A 17,972-nucleotide genomic window follows, 5' to 3' on the forward strand; every position below is an offset into this window, starting at 1 on the left:
AGGAACCGACTAGGGCCATGCTCCTCTTGACCTGCTGCTAAAAAAAAAAGGGAAGAATTGGTAGGGGAAGTGGAAGTGGGTGGCAGCGGTGACCATGAGATGGTCAGGATCCTCACAAAAGGAAGAAAGGAGAGTAGCAAAATATGGACCCTGGAATTCAGAAAATCAGACTTTGACTCCCTTAGGGAAGTGATGGGCAGGTTCTCCTGGAAAGATAATATGAGGGGGCAAGGAGTCCAGGAGAGCTGGCTGTTTTTTAAAGAAGCCTTATTGTGGGCGCAGGAACAAACCATCCCGAAGTGCAGAAAGAACAGCAAATATGGCAGGCAACCAGCTTGGCTTAACAGTGAAATCTTCGGTGAACTTAAACTCAAAAAGGAAGCTTACAAGAAGTGGAAATTTGGACAGATGATTAGGAAGGAGTATAAAAATATTGCTAGGGCATGCAGGGGTGTATTCAGGAAGGCCAATGCACAACTGGAGTTGCAGCTAGCAAAGGATGTGAAGGATAACAAGAAGGGTTTCTACAGGTATGTTAGCAACAAGAAGGTCAGGGAAAGTGTGAGACCCTTAGTGAATGGGGGAGGCAACATAGTGACAGATGATGTGGAAAAAGCTGAAGTACTTTTTTTGCCTTGGTCTTCACAGACAAGGTCAGCTCCCAGACTGCTGCACTGGGCAACACGGTATGGGGAGGAGGTGAGCAGCCCTCAGTGGTGAAAGAACAGGTTAAGGACTATTTAGAAAAGCTGGACGTGCACATGTCCATGGGTCCAGATCTAATGCATCCGAGGATGCTTAGGGAGTTGGCTGATGTGATTGCAGAGCCATTGGCCATTATCTCTGAAAAATCATGGGGATATGGGGCAGGGCCAGTGCTACCATTAAGGCAAACTAGGTGGTTGCCTAGGGCACCAAGATTTGGGGGCGCCAAAAAGCGGTGCTCCCAATTTCCCCCCGCGGCAGCTCCCCACCCCCCAGGCCTGGGGAGCCGTGCGGCAGTTCCCCACCCCAGCTCAGCCTCTGCTCTGCCTCCTCCCTGAGCACGCCGCCCCCACTCTAATTTTCCTCCCCTCCCAGGCTTGCGGTGCTAAACAGCTGATTGGCGCCGCAAGCCTGGGAGGTGGGAGAAGTGGAGCAGCAATGATGTGCTCGGGGAGGCGGCATAGCAGAGGTCATCTGGGGTGGGGAGCTGCCACACGGCTCCCCGGGCCGGGGGGTGGGGGTGGGGAGCTGCTGCGGGCTGGGGGGGGTGCCTCAGGGTGTGTGGGGGGGGCTGCAGAACAGTCAGCCTCACTTCAGTCCCTGGCAAAATCATGGAGCAGGTCCTCAAGGAATCCATTTTGAAGCACTTGGAGGAGAGGAAGGTGATTAGGAACAGTCAACATAGATTCACCAAGGGCAAGTCATGCCTGACTAACCTGATTGCCTTCTATGATGAGATAACTGGCTCTGTGGATGGGGAAAGTGGTGGATGTGATATATCTTGACTTTAGCAAAGTTTTTGAAACGATCTCCCACAGTATTCTTGCCAGCAAGTTAAAAAAATATGGATTGGATGAATGGACTATAAGGTGGATAGAAAGCTGGCTAAATTGTCGGGCTCAATGTGTAGTGATCAACAGTTCGATGTCTAGTTGGCAGCCGGTATTAAGCGGCGTGCCCCAGGGGTTGGTCCTGGGGCCGGTTTTGATCAACATCTTTATCAATGATCTGGATGATGGGATTACTTGAACCCTCAGCAAGTTCTCAGATGACAATAAGCTGGGGGGAGAGGTAGATATGCTGGAGGGTAGGGATAGGGTTCAGAGTGACCTAGACAAATTGGAGGATTGGGCCAAAAGAATCATAGAATCATAGAATCATAGAATATCAGAGTTGGAAGGGACCTCAAGAGGTCATCTAGTCCAACCCCCTGCTCAAAGCAGGACCAATTCCCAGCTAAATCATCCCAGCCAGGGCTTTGTCAAGCCGGGCCTTAAAAACCTCCAAGGAAGGAGACTCTACCACCTCCCTAGGTAACGCATTCCAGTGTTTCACCACCCTCCTAGTGAAATAGTTTTTCCTGATATCCAACCTGGACCTCCCCCACTGCAACTTGAGACCATTGCTCCTTGTTCTGTCATCTGCCACCACTGAGAACAGCCGAGCTCCATCCTCTTTGGAACCCCCCTTCAGGTAGTTGAAGGCTGCTATCAAATCCCCCCTCATTCTTCTCTTCTGGAGACTAAACAATCCCAGTTCTCTCAGCCTCTCCTCATAAGTCATGTGCTCCAGACCCCTAATCATTTTTGTTGCCCTCCGCTGGACTCTTTCCAATTTTTCCACATCCTTCTTGTAGTGTGGGGACCAAAACTGGACACAGTATTCCAGATGAGGCCTCACCAATGTCGAATAAAGGGGAACGATCACGTTCCTCGATCTGCTGGCAATGCCCCTACTTATACAGCCCAAAATGCCGTTAGCCTTCTTGGCAACAAGAGCACACTGTTGACTCATATCCAGCTTCTCGTCCACTGTGACCCCTAGGTCCTTTTCAGCAGAACTGCTACCTAGCCATTCGGTCCCTAGTCTGTAGCAGTGCATGGGATTCTTCCGTCCTAAGTGCAAGACTCTGCACTTGTCCTTGTTGAACCTCATCAGGTTTTTTTCTGCCCAATCCTCTAATTTGTCTAGGTCCCTCTGTATCCGATCCCTACCCTCTAGTGTATCTACCACGCCTCCTAGTTTAGTGTCATCTGCAAACTTGCTGAGAGTGCAGTCCACACCATCCTCCAGATCATTAATAAAGATATTAAACAAAACCGGCCCCAGGACCGACCCTTGGGGCACTCCACTTGAAACCGGCTGCCAACTAGACATGGAGCCATTGATCACTACCCGTTGAGCCCGACGATCTAGCCAGCTTTCTATCCACCTTACAGTCCATTCATCCAGCCCATACTTCTTTAACTTGGTGGCAAGAATACTGTGGGAGACCGTATCAAAAGCTTTGCTAAAGTCAAGAAATAACACATCCACTGCTTTCCCCTCATCCACAGAGCCAGTTATCTCATCATAGAAGGCAATTAGGTTAGTCAGGCACGACTTCCCCTTCGTGAATCCATGCTGACTGTTCCTGATCACTGAGAAATCTGATGAGGTTCAACAAGAACAAGTGCAGAGTCCTGCACTTAGGACGGAAGAATCCCATGCACCGCTATAGGCTGGGGACCGACTGGCTAAGCAGCAGTTCTACAGAAAAGGACCTGGGAATTACATTGGACAAGAAGCTGGATATGGGTCAGCAGTGTGCCCTTGTTGCCAAGAAGGTCAATGGCATATTGGGCTGTATTAGTAGGAGCATTGCCAGCAGCTTGAGGGAAGTGATTACTCCCCTCTATTTGGCACTGGTGAGGCCACACCTGGAGTATTGCATCCAGTTTTGGTTCCCTCACTACAGAAGGGATGTGGACAAATTGGAGAAAGTCCAGCGGAGGGCAATGAAAATGATTAGGGGGCTGGAGCACATGACTTACCAGGAGAGGCTGAGGGAATTGGGCTTGTTTAGTCTTCAGAAGAGAAGAGTGAGGTGGGATTTGATAGCAGCCTTCAACTACCTGAACGGGGGTTCCAAAGAGGATGGAGCTCGGCTGTTCTCAGTGGTGGCAGATGACAGAACAAGAAGCAATGGTCTCAAGTTGCAGGTCTAGGTTGGATATTAGGAAACACTATTTCACTAGGAGGGTGGTGAAGCACTGGAATAGGTTACCCAGGGAGGTGGTGGAATCTCCATCCTTAGAGGTTTTTAAGGCCCTGCTTGACAAAGCCTTGGCTGGGATGATTTAGTTGGGGTTGGTCCTGCTTTGAGCAGGAGATTGGACTAGATGACCTCCTGAGATCTCTTCCAACCTTAATCTTCTACGATTCTATGATTCTATGAATGTATCTCATTGCATATTACTGTAACAAATGCATATACACAGTTGATATTTTCCATAAACAATAAGATCATTGTTCAGTCTAGTCCAGGATGCAGCAGTGGCCAGTCTGAGTTGCTTCATAGGAAAGAGAAACAAAAGTTATAATGCTCCTCACAGGCAATTTTCAGAGGAGGTGCCATGTGGGCATACCTGCTGGAGAAAAGAATGCTCTCGCGTGGCCTGAATAGGAGATGAATTTTCAGAGGATTTGGAAATTCAGCTCCATCATTGCCCGGCCTGGCAGGGTTTAGTCCCTTCTCTAGATAGACACACATACATGGAGAGTTTCAAATGAATCAAGTCTGGCCTGGAAGTGATTCCTGCATGAAGGGATGTTAGTGGATCCAGCATCCTTAATGTTATAGAGGAAATTATGGCAGATTAGGCTTCTGGGAAGAACACACACTCTAGTCTGGAAAGGAAGGGAGATCCACCAGGAGCCACACAAAAGGCACAAGCAAGACAGCAAGCCCTGCCATTAAACAAAGACTATCTCATTCATACGAGCTGTCATTATGCAGCTGTCAGAAGAGGGGTACATGCCTCTCTCTCTGCAGCTGGCATTCTCAGCAACATAATTCATACATATGGCTCCATATTTACACACACTAGCCTCAGGGCTTGGCAGTAAACTACGCAGACAGGCGGGAGATGTAAACATCTCTGTTAGACGCCACTCATCAGGGGCACAGCCAGAGCTGCAGTTTTACAGCTCAAAAGTTCCTCGTGTGTAGGTCCTCACTCTTGTACTTTAGCCTGTGGCTCCCACACTGCTGCCAGAGTACACTGTGGCCAGAACAGGGCTGGGTCTGTGAAGCATTTTCAGAACAAACCGTACTCATTACCTCACAGGCAAGCCGTGTGGGGACCCCCACTCTTATCTTCTGCCTTTCAGGTTGGTATTTGTACAATTTAAAGTAGCATTTACATATGCTGATTGGCAACTTGCATGCATGAACACAGTTGAAAAGGACCAAATTTTGAGACTTCTACTCAGCATTGTGCCCACGGGAGGATGTCGTCTTCTTCTGGTGCTGTTACTAGGGGCTCTGGCCAAGGGAATGCTGCTGGTGGGGGTATCGACCCTGGCATAGCAAGGGCCAGACAATGGTATGAGACATTCCTGAGAAAGAGGCTTTGAGAAAGGAGAGTGTAGCAATTAGCAAGTCAAATCTCTGTGGAAGAACAAGAGATTCTCATTATGGAGGTCACTTCTAGGTTCGATCGCTTCATGGGCAAGGCTTCAAAAAACATCTCTGTGGCTATGAAAGTTTCTATATGGGATGATATACTAAGAAAAGTGAATGATTTTAGTGGATGATGGACGGCACCAAGAAATGGGGGGGAAAGAGGGAACAGAATAAGAGGGCAAAAGTTAGCAACAGGGCACATTTGACAATATTGCTGAGTCCTGCCAATCAAAGTACCACAACAACCTCACTAAAACCGTCCCAGTGCCTCTGTGGATGGGCACTATAATGCAAACAATGATGAGTGTGGAAAATTTAGGCCCCATGACCAAGTGTCTGCTTCCTCCTGAATCTCTGTCTTGTGTCCTGTTTCAACAAGACCAACCAACCATCCAAGGGGAGAAAGCAGATACTCAAGACTTCATCATAATGTCTATCTCCTGGGGCTGCTTTCTGCTGGTTTCCACTGATGTGTCCCAGAGGGAAATAATTCAGCAAAGGTCTCTGTAATGTATGTACCTCTCCTTTCAGAAATCTCCTCTATTGCCATCTCTCACTATGTTTTGGATACTTCCTCTGCCTACTTCCTGTGGCAGCCTGTGCCATTTATGGTGGAGAATGAAACAAAAGATAATTCTCCACCCTGAGGTGGAGATGGTGGTGTTAAACCATTAGTTAAAGATTTGAGCTTATGAATTTTAGGGGACTTTCTAAGGCCTCATGCCCAATATTCAGGATGCTGATGCTGATTGGTTCATGCACCATATGAAGCAGAGAGAAAGCTTCCTGACAATAGCGGGGAACATATTATCCAAAGCATAAGAGCTAGGCCCGGATTCTGGGCTCTGTGGTGGCTCAGTACTCTGGCTTTGCTGGTATACAAGGGCCACAAAGCAGGCCAAACTGGCCATTTGGGAATCAGCTCTGGCATAAGGGAGATTCTGTTAGGATAGAGCCAGCAGGACATTCCCATATCACCCTGCTAACAGCCCCCAGTGTAAGGGAGCACCAGGGGTGTGGTGGTAGATTATGGGGGAACATGTTGAAGGAGGAGATATAGTCAGAGCACAGTGCACTCCTGCTATTCTGTACCATGTTCAGCACAGTGTAAGATGGAGCAGCTTCTAAGGACTGTTCTAGCTTTTATTGTTCTGTTCCTTCGCTGTCTCCAAAATTAAGGTGGTGGTGCAACAGTCCTTTACCCCATGCCCAATTCCTGCATTCAGTTTACCTTAACCAGGCCTGAGAATCAAGTTGTAATTGCTGCGTGGGATTGTTGCTTGGTAGTACAGGCAGGAGCAATGGGCAGAGAGAGACATGGGTGGTTCCAATAGAGCTAAGAACCTTATTAAAGATAACCTGGAAGTGATGCAAATAATCAGCATTGCTTTTTCAGTGTCTTATAGCACAAGGACTATTCCAGTGGGTAAGGTGAGCAGATTATGGCACTACATTAACAATGAGATTTCTCCCAAAATACATGTGACCATAGAAGACACTTGTTTCAGTTGTCTACAAAAAAAACTGGAACCTGCCAAGGTTTCATTTTGTTTCTTATTAGAGGCCACAATTCTGCAAAGACTTACATCTGTGCTTACCTTTGAGCACCTGAGAGGTTTCAAATTAATGGGCCTGTTCAGATGCTTAAAATTAAGGACATTCATAAATGTTCTGAGGCTCAAGGCTGGATTTTTTAAGTAGCTAAAATAACATTTTTCTTACCTGAAGAAACAGTGAGTTTATAAAGGAAAGGAATATCAAGCTATTTCCTGAGCATTAATCATATTGCCCGATTGCAAAATTTGCAAAGGGGCGGAGTGGGATGGGAGGCAGTTCACATGAAATCTGTCAAGCTTTTCATGCCTAAACCAGTGTTTGCATATCTTCTGTTGGTAATTGGAGGCTGTTCTAAACTGTGAGTCAGGCTACACCTGACTTTATGAAACACACAAGTTCTATATAAACAGGGATACGTGAGAGACTTGTATGTAGCGGGCGGAGATTGAGATCTACATAAAGACAAGACATAGAAGCAAAAGAATGAAGAACCTTCCGTTTCTGCTGTTACTATGGGCCGCATCTTGTGCTTTTCCTATAGATCCGAAAAGGAAAGTGGAAGAAGAGACGAAGCTTGTTCAGGTAATGATTGCAGACACACAGGACCAGATCCTGAGCTGGAGTTAATTGAAGTTAATGGAGCTATGCTGATTTACACCGGCTGAGGATCTGACCCTATACATGCTGATGGGGTGAATAGTCTGGTTCAGCATTTCCCAAAGAATAGAAGTAAGCCCTCCTAGAGGGGTGTGACACACTGGCCGTGAAAGGTTCCCCAAGGCTGCCCTTCTAAAATGGTGGGGTGGAAGGGTGGATAGGACTTGTTTCATTTTCCTGAAGGGGGTGCTTGGTTTCAAAAGCTTGGAAAGTGCTTGCCTTGGGTGCTGTTTTAATGGATGTGCAATGCTCAAAGTGAGGCAATATTTCTAAAGAATAATTCAGCGTTGACATCATGAACCGTAGACATTTGCCAGGAAGCATCTTATTATTATTTTGTTTTACATTATTTTGCAGGAAACAATTTAAAATTACAGTGCACCCGTTTAGGGTCTGATACTGCAAACATTTAAACATGTGAATAACTTGACACACAAGTAATCTTCTTGGCTCACTTGGGGCTTCTCAGGGGAGTAAAGATATTCTCATGCATAGGTGGTTGTAGGATCGGGATCTTCATTTTTGGCTGCATCATTGCACATGATAAAATGTAATGCTATTGGCAAATCATGCTTTCAATCATGTTCTTCAAACATCTGTCATTGTCTGTCTTTAGATACTGCATGGAGTGCTGGAACAGATAGTAAGTCTAAGGTGTTTTGTCACAAAATGTTCCATTTACAGGGCAAATGTTTATTCTGAATGTGTTCTGAGCATTAATCCTATTGTACAATTGCAAAACATTCATGCTGAACTCTTGTAGCCACATTATCACACAACAAGATAACGTCAAGGTATTAATATAAATGGAAAATGGGAACTAATTTCAGTTTTACAAAGTTTCTAAACAAGATGAGTTCCTGAGACACAGAGGGAACAAGCAGCAGAAGCCCAGGATAGATCTCATGACAGAATATTTAATATTATTTTGCAAGATCTAAAAAAGAACCTAGTGTCTTAATATATATCTGTTTCATCAGAAGTACCTGGAAAATTACTACAGCTTTAAGACAGATGGGAAGCCTGTTCTAAGATGGAAAAGCGATAGTCCCATAGTCAACAAAATCAAAGAAATGCAGGAATTCATCGGATTGGAGGTGACTGGGAAATTGGATTCTAACACTCTGGAGGTGATGCAGAAACCCCGGTGTGGAGTCCCTGATGTTGCTGATTTCTCCACCTTTGCAGGACAACCAAAATGGGGGAAAAGAACTCTAACATACAGGTAACTATGCAGTAGTAGAGGGATTTTCTTGAATTAAAGGGAAACAAGTTGCTCCAAGTAGATGATCAATATTGTAAAGAACTCAGCTGTTTCTCTATATTATATTTGAAAGGATTTTGAACTACACACCAGACATGGCCCAAGTTGATGTAGATGCAGCCATCAAGAAAGCTTTTACAGTCTGGAGCAATGTGATCCCATTGACATTTACCCGGGTTGACAGAGGTGATGCAGATATATTGATCTCCTTTGCAGCCAGAGGTAAATATATCTATTATCTATATATAATCATTGTAAATATTACCAGACAGAGGTCTGTGAATTATTTTTCCTGAAATTATTATTCATTATTATCATTTGTATTAGGATGGGGATCCCATTGTGCTAGGTATTATACAATCACACACAAAAACACAGTCCTCACCCGAAAGAGTTTACAATCTAAGGTTCTGATACTGCAAAGATTTATAGCTGTACATAACTTTACACACTGTGTGTAGTTCAACGGGATTGTGCGTAGTGTATAATGTTCAGCCTGGGCAGACATCGGCACAGAATCAGGGCTTGTGGGTTTTACTCATGACTGTAGATCCATGTAAGTCACTGGGACTACTCACATGCTTAAAGGTAAGCACAGGTTAAAGTGCTTTGCTAAATAAGGGCCACAGAGCTCTGTGCTTGGGGCTGGCTCCCCCTCGGGGGCTTTTCTGTGGTGGAGGAGGGCAAACTCCACCCCCAACTGGGATGATGTGGGTGGATCCTCAGGGAGATTTCTCCCACAAAAGCTCTCTTCTATGTGCATAGGAGGTAGCAGGATCTTAATTAGACATGATGCAGTGAGTAAAGAGAACAGAAAGTAGTGGAGGATGGTGGAGGGAACAATAAAAGGTCATGTGATTATTTTGGTTTCTCACATGCTTGTCTTGTGGTTCGACTATATAAATACAAGTTGTACAACAGCTCGCCATTATTTTTATTTACTTTCCTTTCCTTTGCATTTCTCCTCCCACCAAGCCATTGTACCTGCATTCATGCCCATCTCCAATCCTTACTCAATTCCCACTGACTGCTTCATGATCTCTTCCATTTTGACAGATTTTTGTTTCACTTCCAATTGTTTAGTGTCTGCAGATCTACTAGAAAGTCAAAATTTTCCACTTTTCAGTAAAAATTGACAAATAATGGGGTTGTCAAAATTGCATGTCAGAGGAATTTGGAGTGTTGCAAATGCACAAAGAGTTCTATTGCATCTTATTCCATTCTTAGTTCACAATGATTTCAATCCCTTTGATGGTCCTGGTGGGACGGTTGCTCATGCCTATGCACCTGGCAATGGTATTGGTGGAGATGCTCACTTTGATGAGGATGAAAACTGGACCAAAGGCTCACAGGGTATGTAAAACAACTCTTAATATTTCATACCTGGGCTCGGTAGGATTTTCAAAACAAGGCACCTAAATTTTGACTCCTAAAACCATAGTTAGATACCTAAGTGAGTGGCTGATTTTCAGAAGTGTTGAAAAACCAACAGGATTTCAGCACTTTTGAAAACCCATCCCACATAATTAGCTTCCTCAGGCCCCAGTTTTCCAAAGGCATCACAACATCTGGACTCTTGTACCCACATTGATCTCTGCTGGAGTTGTTGGGTGCTGGATCAGGCCTACAAGCACTGCACCTTTGTACTTTTGATGCACTTCAATGTATTTTCATTGTACTTAGTTTTATTTCAACTATATCTGAGTTTACTATAAGCACTAAAACCCTCTGTTGTATTGAGTGTAATTGGGTGGCTTGTATTTCACATTGATGGGCAAGAACATGAAAAGACTTACCTTTCTTTTATACATTTTGTTTGCTGTTTTTAGGTTCCAACTTGTTTTTCGTGGCTGCGCATGAGTTTGGCCATTCACTGGGACTCTTCCATTCTAGACACCCTGATTCACTGATGTACCCAGTTTATAGACACTTTGATGCCAAGACTTTCCGTCTTCATCAGGATGATATTAATGGCATTCAATACCTCTATGGTAATCAAACATTATTAATTGCTCAATGTTTATGGCCTCTAACAAGTTCAAATAACTTTTAATGAAATCCATGTTGAATGGTTATATTAACTATAGCTTGAATAAAAATGACAGATCCACTGAAGTTATCTGAATTTTATAATATCAAATCCTAGTTTTAATTTCTTCTCTAAACTGTTTTCCCTAGGACCTTCATCTAACCCCCCTGAAGATGCAACAGAATCTACTGTCTCCATAGAACCCCTGGAGCCAACAGAACCACTACCACCAAACACTTGTGACCCTAATCTGACTTTCGATGCTGTCACCACTTTCCGTGGAGAAATAATGTTCTTTAAAGACAAGTAAGCTGACTGGCTTAAAGCAACATCATATCTTTTGCTTAAATCTTCCTTTGATGGCACAATAATTTGGAAAAATAAGAAACATTCCAAATTTTGTCCAGCATGTTAGTCAAACCAATATTATGTTCAAAAAAGGTTCAGATAAATATCACCAATCTTTCTTCCCAAGTGCCAACAGACCTCCTACTTACCTGCACAGAAATGATCGTTAAGGGATATTTCCTTAGACTGTAAGCTCTTTGGGTCAGGGGACATCTTTCTGTTCTGGTTATTTATGCAGTATCTAGCACAACAGGATACATAGGTGGGGTCCTTGGTACTACCACAATGCAAATGATAAACCCTAATAATAATAATAACAGCAACACACACTTGCCACACTTATTTCCCAGTCTAATCATAGGAGAAAACTTGTCAAATTTAGATAAGATTGTGGTAACTGTTGACAAATTCTGACTTCTTCATTGTGACCTCTGTATGCTGGATTCTATCCTGGTATCTAACACTGGCAAGTTTTATTTGGGTACTTGGGTTCTGCAGTATTCCCGGGACAATTCATGGATTAAAACAACTGACCAGAGATGAGCAGTAAGTGTGCCAAAGCTGAAGCATTCCTCCATGGAAAATCACTAATAGTAGCAACAGAGAGTCCTATTGTATTCCCACTAATACTAGGTTGCTCTCAAGGGCTTAAAGAGAATAGATTGTGGGTTCTGAGGACCCAAAAAGAGGAAAGTGGGATAAAAGGAGGTCCTAGTGGAGACCTGGGATATGGTATGGTAGGAAAAGAATAGAGGTAAGTATTGGTGGGTAAAGAGACAGATCTGGTTGCATTAAGGAAAGGGAGGCAGAGGAAGAGGAATGGGATGCAGAGAAGACAGAGAGAGAGTTAGAAAGGGTCCCTTAAAAGACATGGATAAATTAGAACAGGTCCCAACATTCAGAATTCAGGAGAACTCAGTTTTGGACTCTGAACCCATTACTTGGGACACTGAAGTTAGCCATTTACCCATCTTTAACTGCAGCCTTCTAAACTTTGAAAATTTGCCATCCCAAATACCAAGTCTACATGCACACCCTTTGCAATGATGATTTCGGATAATGAAACCAATTACCATCGTTATATTTTATCATTTGTTCAGTGCTGCACAAAGGTGTAGATTGCTTCTGCCTAAAGACTTCACAGTCTAAAGGAGTTTATAATGTTGTATTCTGACATTCAAAATATAGTAATGGCAGAAGAACAGGCAAATAAGTATTGTGAAATCTGCTTTCCCTGAAATCCAAAGATTTATCCAGCGATAAACTCTCTCAGGGGAAAATCATCAGCCCAGAGCCTAGCACAGATATGTGGAGTAGATCTTGAGGAATCCCCTCGTCTCACCCAATTCTACCACCTCCCTTTCTCAGTGGTGTGCTGCAGAACTGAGTCCCATTTCTTTTTCGTGTAGCAGAACTGCATTTGTTCCATGCCAGGGAACCCTCTCTAGCCTCAGTGGTAAAGGCAGTTTTTAGCTCTTAGTGATTCAAAAGTCAAAAATCTAAGTAAATGCATAGAAGACATGATTTGGGGGCAATGGAATGTGTATGTGTGCCAATATACAATACTCTCTGGGCTGTAGAAGTTGTAAACTCTTATTGCCATGGTTAGAATCTCACAAATTGTTATGTATAAAGATATGATTTAATAAGCAAGTTGTACTGTATTTGGATCAGGTACTTCTGGCGCAAACACCCTACAAGCAGAGAAGTGGACTTTAATTTAATATCTTCATTCTGGTCACCTCTGCCATCTGGCTTGGATGCTGCCTATGAAATTACGGACAAAGATGAGACATTTCTTTTTAAAGGTAAGCATCTGAATTTCTCTACGTTCTTCTTACATGTGACACAAATGGAATTTACTTGCTTTGAAAATACACGTCTACCTCGATATAATGCTGTCCTCGGGAGCTAAAAAATCTTACCGTGTTGTAGGTGAAACCGTGTTATATCAAACTTGCTTTGATCCACCGGAGCGCACAGCCCTGCCCCCCTGGAACGCTGCTTTACCGTGTTATATCTGAATTCATGTTATGTCGGGTCGCGTTATATCGGGGTAGAGGTGTAGTTAAGGAAATTGAACCTTGTACTCTTTTAATGGGATTTCATGAACTCTGATCTAATCCAATTTACTGGTATTGTTTTGCAATTAAATTGCTAACAAAAACCACACTCGGCATCAAAATGCATGTCACTTATTTGATTAATGTTAACGAAGCTAAATTTCCCTAACAAATCAAGCTCTATCCAAGGAAATGTGAAATGGCACTTTTTTTCTGTAGAACTATTTGTCTAAATTAAAAATAGTAGCCCAAATTCATCCTTAGCATTCAGAAGAGTTACATGAGGGATGGATTTTGGATGTGTTTAAAATACAACAGAAGGCGATGGTCCATTGTTTACTGTAGCCACTGGAATATAATTCTCAACAGAAGTTCCTGGCAAAATGTTTTCAACAACTTTTCTTGATAGGAAATAAATTCTGGGTTGTCAGAGGAGATGCTATACTGTCTGGATACCCAAAGAAAATCCATGATTTGGGCTTCTCAAAGGGTGTGAAGAAAATTGATGCAGCTCTTCATAATGCAATTAATAGAAAAACATACTACTTTGTGTCTAACAAGTATTGGAGGTAAGATTTCATGTTTAACATTCTTGAGTATGAGGTAATAGGGACCTCTGAGCAAACAAAACCCACATCACCAATAACTGTATCCTTAATTTGCTTTATGATGCTTTAGTGGCACACTGACTAGCCAGTCTCTTACACTGTCATCGCTGCCTGTAGAAAAATAATATTCTTTAAAGGCAGGTGAAACAGTTCTTTTAAAGATACATAAAGTTTTGCTTAAATTATTTTACTTACATATAGAAAAAACATCTAAAGCTTTACTGCACATTTTAAAGCAAACAATAATTCCTAATTATACTGAGTCATAAGTGTGCACAATGTTTTTATCAGAACCTTTTCTGGGGGTTAAAAAGAAGTTCAGATTATTATCCCCAATTCCTCTGTCCAGTTACCAACAGATGGCATTATTATGCCACTAAACATGTGCTATATATTGCGGTGAATTGGCTAGTGTGCATGTTTACCATTCTCTCTATTGGATGCAATCAAAACTGCTCAGCTTTGTGTGTCATAGCCCTTATACTTCTAACAGTTAAAGGAGATTCTCTTTTAGCACAAGTAATAAGCGACCTATATATGTGGACCACAACAATGTGATTTGTATCACTGTGGAATAGTTCCAAGTGGTCATGATGTGCAGCATAGTAATCACTGTGAAGTGATGATTGCTCAGATCTTGAAAGCTATTTAGGTGTCTAGCTCCCACAGATTTCAGATTTGTTACAGTTTGTAAAATGGATAGGGTGAGTAAAGGATTCAATCTGATCCTCCACTCCTAAAACTCACTGCTTGGAGAGCTTCGGTCAAGCCATTCATCTTGTTTGAACACCGTTGGTTGTGATTTAATTTCTACGTTAAGTACAAATATTACAGCAAACACTTTGTTATAGCCTGTGGGCTGGTAGTACAGTGATGGTAGTCATATGGCACCTCAATGTATGTGATATAACAATGATCCCACAAAACGCGGATTTTTCTTGATAAACAGTTCTTGTAGACATTTCAATGATGTGTTTTTAAGGGAAAGACTATAGTCTCCTGTTTCCCATACAGTAGCTGATCATTCACTTCTCCACATCCTGCCTATTAGGCAGAAAAACAATAAATGTTTTGCAGATCAGGAATGATGTTCAAAGATGCACATGTAATTAACACAAGGGGCCAGCTCCTTAGCTGGTGTAATTTGGTGTAGCTCCACTGAGGTCATTGGAGGTGTGCTGATTTATGCCATCTATGGATCTGGTTTAAGAATAGCTAAGTGTTCAGTGATCTTATGTAACGCCAACAGACCCCAGTTGTCGGTGCGCGGGATCAAACCGGGCATCTCTGGAGCTTAGTGCATGAGCCTCTACCACATGAGCTAAAAGCCAATTGGCTGTTAGCTAAGGCTGTAGAGCAGACTCATTTTATCGCTCTCTCTTAAGGTGGTCTTGGTGCCACTAGAGGGGCCAGAACACCACACCCAGAAGGTGTGTGGGTTACACTTAGTTCACTGTTAACAGGCCCTCTGTAAAGAGTGGGGCTGGCTTACGTGGCATTTGGCTTATTTTTAATTGTCTTCATATTGTTTTTTACTTTCCTCAGTTATGATGAAAGAAGACAGTCCATGGACAAGAAGCCAAAGCTGATAAAAGATGAATTTCCAGGAATTAATGGGAAGATTGATGCTGTTTTCCAGCATAAAAGTAAGTGGAAACTCTCAGGTAAGGAAGCATTAAATGGTTCAGAAGTGATAAGAGACATGGTTAAATGGGGTACGTAATACTGAGAGCCAGAAACATCTGCATGTTAATCCTGGCTCCGGTACTTTCTCTGTGGCTTGGACAAGTCACTTAACCTTTCTGTGCTTCAGTTTCCTTACCTGTACAATAGGGATAAAAATACATCCTGAGGTGTATTGATAATCAATTAATGTTTGCACAAGGCTATGAAAAGATCAGTACTAAGGGACAGATTGGGATACCCTTACTCATGTTGTCTTGTCCTTACACCATAAGTAGTTCCACTGTAGTCAATAGAAACACTTGTGAAGTAAGGTATTGCTCAACATGAATAAGGATATCACAGTCTGGCCCTAAGACAGTAAAGTTACTGTGTTGAGATTAATGATCAGGAATAGTTTGTTTTTTCCTCTATGTCAGATAGGATATTATTTAGATAGAGCTGTTCTGCAAATTGCTAGAGTGGGTGACTCAGATAGTCTTTTCTAGCCCTTTGCAACCTTTAGTGTAACAGCTTAATATTTATATGTGCAATATAGTAATTCAACTTGCTTTCATTCCTAGGGTTCATATATTTCATTCGTGGATCACGGCAGTTTGAGTTTGATCCAATTACCAAGAAAGTTACTCGTGTCCTAAAGACTAACTTCTGGTTTCCATGCTAAGAACATGAAGTCCTGGATGATGTATAAAAGAAGTAAACGATACTGTAAATACACCAGAGATTACTTTTCATTAATTTCTAAAACATGTAGTCAGGATTCTACAGATTTCAGTGTACGTCCACTGGTCAAACTATAGCTATGGTACAATCTGCAGTTCTGTAAATAACAGAAATGCAATACTTAGCATGAATATGTGTATATGTAAATAAATATGTATCATATCTAGAGATTTTGTATTTACTTGCCAGATGATGTATTTACTTGCAAAAGATGATAATTTCCGCACTCAAAAACTGTTGCATCCAACACAGGAATTCTATATTAGATTTCATCTTGACAGACAAAGAGGAACTAATACATAGAACTAAAAATGAACGGTATCTTAGGTACAAATGCTGAGGACTTGATCACATTTATAATATGCAAATAGAATAAAGTCCAGACCAGTAATATATATCTCCAGTGCTTTAAAAGGGCCAATTTCAGAAGGCTGAAAACAATTATGAGCCGGATCAGCTCGGAGGAAGAATTTAATCACAAAAATGAGAAAGATAATTGGGGATTGATTAAGAACACTTTACTAGATGTCTAAAAACCAAAATCCCATAAGTGAGGAAGAAGGACGATTGGTAAAAAACATACAACGTGTTTTAGAGGGGAAGTGAAGGTAGCTATAAAAATTATATATATAACAAATGGAAAAAAGGGAAAGTTGATATTAATGAATATAAATCAGAATGTAGGAATTATAGAAAATTGATAAAAAAAGCAAAGGGACACAAGAAGTGATCTATGGCCAGCAAAATTAAGGACAATAAGGAGTTTTTAAAAATATATTAGGAACTAAAGGAATCCTAACAATGGTATTGGCCCATTACTAGATGGGTAGAATTATCAGTACTAATGCAGAAAAGGCAGAAGTGTTCAATCAAAATTTATGTTCTATGTTTGGAAAAAAACAGACAATGTAGTCCTAACATATAATAACACTCTTTCCATTACACTAGTATCCCAGGAGAATGTTAAACAGCACTTACTAAAGTTAAACATTTTAAATCAGTGGGCCCAGATAACTTGAGTTTTAAAAGAACTGGTTGAGGTGATCACTGGACCATGAACGTTGATTTTCAATAAGTCTTGGAACACTAACAGTTTCAGAAGACTAAAGGAAAGCTCAAAAAATGCCAATATTTAAAAAGGATAAATGAGATGATCTGGATAATCATAGTCCTCTCAGTCTGACATTGATCCCAGACAAGCTGATGGAGCGGCTGATATGGGACTACGTTAATAAAGAATTAAAGGAGTGTAATATAATTAACGCCAATCAACATGGGTTTATGGAAAATAGCTACTATCAAACTAATTTGATACCTCACTTAGATGGGATTACTAGTTTAGTCGATAAAGGTAATTGTGTTGATGTAATATACTTAGCCTCTGCACCTGCACACCCCTAGTTGTCACCAATCACCCCACACTTGGGGTATGTCTTCACTACCAAAGATAAAGCGTGGTAGCGCTTTAACATGGCTCTGAAGTCACAGCCTCAGCCCTGGGAGAGAGCTCTCCCAATGCTGTAAAAAAACACCCCCACGAGGGGAGTAGCTACCAGTACTAGGAGTACGGCGCCCAGCACTGGTGCAGTATCTACATTGCCACTTTACAGCGCTTAAACTTGCATCGCTCAGGGGGGTATTTTTTCACTCCCCTGAGCGAGAAAGTTTCAGCGCTGTAAAGCGGCAGTGTAGACAAGGCCTGGAACCCAAATGGGTATCATCAAACAGTTACAACCCGTACTCCATGGAGACCACATCCTGAAGGAAATCTTGCCTGAACTCCCATGTCTGGCTTTCAAATAGCCCTCCAACCTCTCCAAGCTCGTCATCAAGATCCCCACAGAGCAGGACACACCAGCACAAAGTGGCACCAGAACAACAGATGCAA

General features: G+C 42.3%; 1 protein-coding gene across 1 annotated transcript; it reads left to right on the forward strand.

Moving 5' to 3' along the window:
* Positions 1–7,160: 7,160 nt before the first annotated feature.
* Positions 7,161–16,160, forward strand: LOC117871798 (stromelysin-1-like). The gene is made up of 10 exons (XM_034759560.1): positions 7,161–7,291; positions 8,347–8,591; positions 8,704–8,852; positions 9,858–9,983; positions 10,460–10,621; positions 10,809–10,965; positions 12,682–12,815; positions 13,480–13,639; positions 15,224–15,324; positions 15,925–16,160. The coding sequence occupies exons 1-10, from the start codon at positions 7,193–7,195 to the stop codon at positions 16,023–16,025; spliced, it is 1,434 nt and encodes a 477-aa protein (XP_034615451.1). The 5' UTR covers positions 7,161–7,192; the 3' UTR covers positions 16,026–16,160.
* The last annotated feature ends 1,812 nt before the right edge of the window (positions 16,161–17,972 follow it).

This window comes from Trachemys scripta, chromosome 1 (genome assembly GCF_013100865.1).
Source record: "Trachemys scripta elegans isolate TJP31775 chromosome 1, CAS_Tse_1.0, whole genome shotgun sequence".
Taxonomy (NCBI): Eukaryota; Metazoa; Chordata; order Testudines; family Emydidae; genus Trachemys; species Trachemys scripta.

What these genes read in the sequence shown, in the direction of transcription:
- LOC117871798 (XM_034759560.1), top strand. Translation starts at nt 7,193, where the DNA reads ATGAAGAACCTTCCGTTTCTGCTGTTACTATGGGCCGCATCTTGTGCT. An exon ending in AAGAGACGAAGCTTGTTCAG is followed by an intron (nt 7,292 to 8,346) that starts GTAATGATTGCA and finishes CTGTTTCATCAG; the next exon opens with AAGTACCTGGAAAATTACTA. An exon ending in TGCTGTTTTCCAGCATAAAA is followed by an intron (nt 15,325 to 15,924) that starts GTAAGTGGAAAC and finishes TTTCATTCCTAG; the next exon opens with GGTTCATATATTTCATTCGT.